The 6081-nt window shown below is 46.2% G+C and overlaps 1 protein-coding gene across 1 annotated transcript; it reads left to right on the forward strand.

Moving 5' to 3' along the window:
• The first annotated feature begins 223 nt into the window (after nucleotides 1-223).
• LOC119316810 (NADPH-dependent pterin aldehyde reductase-like) lies at nucleotides 224-5680 on the forward strand. The gene is made up of 5 exons (XM_037591200.1): nucleotides 224-490; nucleotides 4165-4234; nucleotides 4407-4600; nucleotides 4692-4864; nucleotides 5463-5680. Exons 1-5 carry the CDS (start codon nucleotides 254-256, stop codon nucleotides 5530-5532), a joined length of 744 nt encoding a protein of 247 aa, XP_037447097.1. The 5' UTR covers nucleotides 224-253; the 3' UTR covers nucleotides 5533-5680.
• The last annotated feature ends 401 nt before the right edge of the window (nucleotides 5681-6081 follow it).

Consider the following 6081-nt stretch of genomic DNA (forward strand, 5'->3'; position numbering starts at 1 on the left):
AACAAAAAAGACAGAAAGCAGAAAAGAAGGAAGAAAAAGAAACAGAAAAACGGAAAAAAGAAAAAAAAAGAAACTGGGAACCTTCTAGAAGGTTCCCAAAACAGGCTGGCTAGCTCTGGTACAATGGGCCGGCCCATATCTAGCGATGCGGGGTATTGCCCTGTGCGTTCGGTCGACAATTGGACGCAAAGAGCGTCGTATAGGGTTTTCCGGCATTCCAACACGGACGAGCCAACGAGAGGAGGGTGGCGAGATGACGGCGGGGCCTAAGAGCGGCGGGGGCGGCGCGGCAGCCGCGCGAGCGGCCGCTGCGGGGCCGAGGACGGTGCTCATCACGGGGGTCAGCCGGGGGCTGGGCCGAGCTTTAGCTCTGGAGCTCGCGCGCCGGGGGCACGCCGTCGTCGGCTGCGGCCGCTCCGCCGATCCCATCCGCTCCCTCGAGGCCGAGATGGGTTCCCCGTCTCGCCACTTTCTCACCGTCGCTGACGTCGTAATGCACTCTATTCCTCTTCCTATTGACCTCATGCTTACTGATTGTATTGTACCAGGGCGTGCCTGAATGATGTGATATGAGATGCCTTTTTCATTTAATATACTAGGAAAATTTAGATAACAATTTTAGCTCGATCCGTCCATTCGTACAATAAACGAATTTGGATCATAAACGAATATGATATGAGTAGTTTTTTACTACCAGTGATCTATTGAGGCGGTGCAACTGCTAATCGGATCTTATCTAATATACATGAACACAATTTGATATAATGCAGAAATTAGAGGGTAGTAGAATAATTATACCTCCGTTTGGAGAGGCCATCTCGGTAGACAAAGTAGTGTCCGAGGTTGATGACGAATTGGAGCGGCGTAGTCGATCACAACACATCAACGTCCAGTGCACTCCTGATTGGATTTGGAGTAAATTTGGGAGGATATTGTTACCCTAAACGATACCACGATCAAATAGGTGCAGGAATGCCCTCCTTTATATATAGCGCTGTATATGACATGGGAACCATATTTTTAATTATCCCCTCATTCACAGGCGCAAATTGCTACTGTTAATTTGTTTTAATCCCAAAATTAACTAACGGGCCCACTTTAACTTATGGTAATTAACATTTTCACCATTCGATCACTTAATATTTCTAAAATCTTGCTGCTATGTTACTTCAGCCAACCAATAAAGATTTTCGTGCGTTTTGTATCTTTAGCTTGATGTTTGCATTATGTGATTTTGGGGGGTTGTCTTGAGTCTGGTAGCTACATGCTTGCTTTCATGAATCATGCTGGTTGAACAATAATACTTTATGTGCTCTAGGATTTATTTTAGCTCCAAGTGTTTGCAATCTGTGCCGTGGAACATGGCTTTAAACTAATGACCTGTTTGGACATGCTGATTAGGCTATTTTATCTTGTGGGTTAGGAGTTTGATAAGTTCTGCTGGTTTGGTGGTTGAAAAGAAATATACATGGAGAAATTGGTTTTTAGTTGCCAATTTTAGCTCAATCCCGTGATGCCTACAGTGCTAGAGTGGGTGCAGAGTCTTGTTGCTATCCGGTACCTTGTCCAATCAATTGGGACTTAAGTGCTTTTAGCTTAATGATACTTACTTTAGCTGCAAGTGAATGCGACATGATGTGTACCCTAGGACATGGCTTGAAACTAATGACCTGTTTGGACATGCTGATTTTGAGAAAATGCAAAGAGACTTCTGCGTTTCTTTTCATTGAAAAGGCAGAGTTCAAGTTACAGTCCTCCTGAGAGGTACAGGGAGTGAGAAATGCAGGAAATTAATGTACATCCCAGGTCTGGGGCAGAGTGTTGCGAAGCCCTGAAGCACCTGCTTTGGCCTTGAGCGCTGCCTCATCCTTAATCTTCTCAACAAGGCTGCTGACTGAAGGTTGGGCGCCCTCGAAGACACATTCTTTACAGTGTGTCCAGATTGGGCGCCCTTGAAGACACATTCGTTACGGTGTTTCCAGATCATCCATGGTGTGAGCAAGGCAATGGAGGCGAGGTCCTTGCGCATGGGATGCGGGGTGCGCTGTTTTGCAGCGTGCTACCAGTCCAGAAGGGAAGTATCATGGTCTGGCGGCGTGCAAGACATGCAGAGCCAGGGAAGCATCTGCTGCCAACCTGTTTGGGAAACGGACAGCACAGCAGCAGGTGGTGCATCGTCTTGGTGCTCTGGCAGCAGAGGAGGCATGAAGTGTGGTGCTGAAGGCCGCAGCGTGCGAGGCTCTCAGCAGTCCAACACTGGTGCTGATCAGCGAGCCAGTGGAAGAAGCGCACCCGAGGGGGCGCCCCGTTCTTCCAAATGAACTTCCAGGAGCTGCCTGGAATGTGTGGTCTGGTAGCAGGATTTTGCAGAGAACCCTCGAATGTGGCCTGATGGCAGGATTTCGCAGAGTAAGATCTGCTCGCAGTCCACTTCCATAGGAGGCGATCGGGTTCCGTGGTCAGGATGGTTTGCCCAACGGCGTGCCAGAGCTGGATGTACTGGCCGATATCGTGAACACCCGGCGTGCCATGGATGTCGTGAGCCCAAGCGTTAGCCTGAAGCCCATCAGAGACGGTCCTCAGTTTCCGGCAGCGTTTCGAGATGCAGGCGTAAAGCTGTGGTGCGATCTTGCTGACTTGAGCGCCTGTCGATCCATCGGTCCTCTCAAAATAAGGTGGTACGTCCATCGCCCACGGCCATAGAGGTGGAGGCGAAGAACAGAGTACGCTCTTCAGCAGAGAACCGCAGGTCTAGTTGCTCCATGCCTGGTTGCAGTCATTGCGGCTGAACCAGAGCCATCACCGACGGAGGGTCAGCCCGGTGCGCTCCAGGTCAGGGATGCCAAGGCCTCCCAGCTCAATTGGACGGCAAGTCCGGCGCCAATTAACATGGCAGTTGCCACCATTGGCAGCCTCGCGCCCAGCCCACAGGAACCCCCTTCTCAGTCTTCTCGAGCTGCTTGATGGTTTTCTTTGGTGGTGCAAAGACCAGCAGCGGGTGCATGGGGATCACACAGAGGACGGATTTGACCGCCGCAAGGCGTCCAGCCTTGTTCATGAGCCCTGCTTTCCACGACGGGAGCTGTCCTCACACCGTGTCCACAAGCGGCTGCAGCTGCGCGGCAGTAGGGCGTCTCACCGTGAGGAGAATGCCCAGATAAGTGAGGGGGATGTCGACTATTGGGCACTCCAGGAGCTGTACAACAGGTGCGGCCTTGTCAGGGTCGCAGTGGAGGAGGGTGGCTGAGCTCTTGGTGAAGTTTACGTGGAGCCTGGAGGCATGGCCAAACAGCTGTAGGATCTCCCTCACCGTGATGATCTCAGCCGGTGAGGGGTGACAGAACAGCACGACATCGTCCGCGTAGAGCGAGATTGCCAGGATCGAGTGTCGCGGGTGCAGCTGCTGCAGGATGCCAAGGTAGACGGCACACTTGATCAATCACCCGAGCACGTCAACGGCAAGGACGAAAAGTTGTGGGGACAGCGGATCGCCTTGCCGGAAGCCTCGGTGGTGCCAGATTGGGGGCCCAGGGTCACCATTGAGGAGGATCCGCGTGCTCGCAGAAGACAGCGGGATGGCTAGGAGGATGGCATGACAGCAGGTCATGCTGATAAGGCTATTGTATCTTGTGAGTTAGGAGTTTGATAGGTTCCATTGATTTGGTGGCCGAGAAGAAAGATGCATGGAGGAAGTCAAACTGTGGTAGTCATGAGTTGACAATGGGGCTGTTTGGCTCTTGGACTAACAATACGAGGCAATCCCAGTATTCTAATTCTGGTCATGGTTGCTAACTTTCTACTTCCATTTTTATACCATATGATAGTTGCTGGACATTTATTGATATTACAGAGGCTAATGAGCTCCTTTGTCTCGAAAGCATCAAGAATTCACATGTCATGTGAGCAGTCTTCTTGCTTTCGTTGAAGATTTCTGTGAAGGGAAAATTTAGCAGGGATATTGAACTTGTGATACTAAATATTAACTTAAGTTTGAATAATGCGACATGGCGTTAATGTCAGTAGCACTACAATTTATGAAATATGAATGGTGCATTTAGGTTTGCTATATAAGCAAAGTGTAATGTATGTGGTCTATTTTTCTCACTTGCTTCCTATGTTGAAATAATTTCTATTCTTAAGTATTCTTCCTGTGCTTCTTTGTAGAGGTCTGACAGCAGCATGGGTGAATTGGCAAAGGCTGTTGTGGAAAGGAAGCAAATTCCTGATATCATAGGTTTGCTATACTTTCTGCTCTACAAATGTGCACTTTAAGCCATCTGGAACTATATGAAAATAATCACTTTTCTTGCTTAAAGTTGATTGTGAAATCACATATTTGTAATTCCATTCTAATTTACATAAAATGTGATTTCTCCAGAAGTCTAACTATTGAGAGATTGCTGCAGTAAACAATGCTGGTACAATAAACAAGAATAACAAAACGTGGAATGTTCCAGCAGAAGAATTTGATACGGTGGTTGATACAAATATTAAAGGAACAGCAAATGTACTTCGCCATTTTGTACCACTTATGATACAGAAGAAACATGGGATGATAATCAATTTATCCTCTGGTTGGGGAAGGTCTGCTGCTGCAGAGGTAGGGCAAAATGAAAGGCTGTGCTGATACTGGTTATATTTGGTAACTGTGAGATCTTCATTACATACCAAATTGCGTAACGTTGTTTCAGGTTGCACCATATTGTGCTTCAAAGTGGGCTATTGAAGGTTTAACACGCTCATTAGCAAAGGAGTTGCCTCCTGGATTGGCAGCAATTGCTCTTAGCCCTGGTGTTGTGAATACCGACATGCTTACTTCATGCTTTGGAAGTTCAGCTGCGTTATACCAATCTACTGAGCAATGGTAAATCTATGTAGAATTCTGTTTGCCCCCTTCCTCAACTGTACAAATGAGCATATGTATTTCATTATTTTTTATATAAATAGTAAAATCCGAACGAACTAGAGAAGGAAGGTTACACTAGGGAAAGGAGTTCATGGAAGAAGGTTGCTTGGAGTTCATACCCTATAGGAGGCATGGAAAATAACATAATTAGCAACACATTAGCGTCCGCTGAGTAGTCTATTGGATCGATCTCCCATGCTATTTCTTGACTCATGCTGCTGTGTCCACATTCCAGCAGTACATCATCCATAGTCAATTAGTCGTACTAATGTTTCCGAGGGTAAACGTATTTTGTTTAAGTAAAGTACACATTCAACTCCTGAATATGCCATTGAGGCAAAGGACATACTGTTGAACAGATTGTTAAAAACAAACTGTTAAAGTATTGAATCTTTAGGAGTCTGCTATTATTTGCTTGATTTAGAGCTATGATACATCTACATCTGGTCTCTTGTCTACAACTTGTGTTTTTCATATTGAAAGTATCGTGCTTCAGTTACAGCTTATAACCAGGAGTACTAATCATATTAACCAGACGATTTCTGCTGTTTGTCAGGGCACCCAAGGCAGCCACAATGATTCTAAGCCTTTCACTGGAAGATAATGGTGCCTCACTAACTGTATGATGCTGTAGCAATGTTGTATTAATCACATATCGGTTCTCCAGTAATTATGACATTTAACTTGCAGCTGTTGCATCAATTATGTTGTAGTAATAAGATAAAAAGGTTCATGTACTTGTGCTCGTAAGTTTGGCTAACCGTTGTTTGAAAATGAGCTGTGTATTCGCTGTTTGGAACATCTTTATCTGCTGGCTTTGCTTTCCGAACTGCTTCCCAAGAATTTAAAGCCCAAGCCAAACTAAGAAAAATATATCTAATTTCAACTGGCACTAGAAGAAGGGAGCGCCTATACCTCGCTTGTAGCGAGAGCTCACACCTGTGGGCGTCAAACAGAGGAGCCTTCGCTGATGACCTGCCCAAATTGGCCGGCCACTCCGCCAGTGACTGGTATTCTATTTTTTTCCCTTTGGTTTTCTAGTTGGGTTTTCACCCAAAGACCCGGCAGTTGTTTTTCAAGGAGGATATTTTAAGAACATACTAAACATAGAAAAATATATTTTAGAATATTGTTTTTTGGGAAGGAAAATTGTTCACCGTATATATTAGAAAAAT

Source organism: Triticum dicoccoides, chromosome 6A (genome assembly GCF_002162155.2).
Source record: "Triticum dicoccoides isolate Atlit2015 ecotype Zavitan chromosome 6A, WEW_v2.0, whole genome shotgun sequence".
NCBI lineage: Eukaryota > Viridiplantae > Streptophyta > Magnoliopsida > Poales > Poaceae > Triticum > Triticum dicoccoides.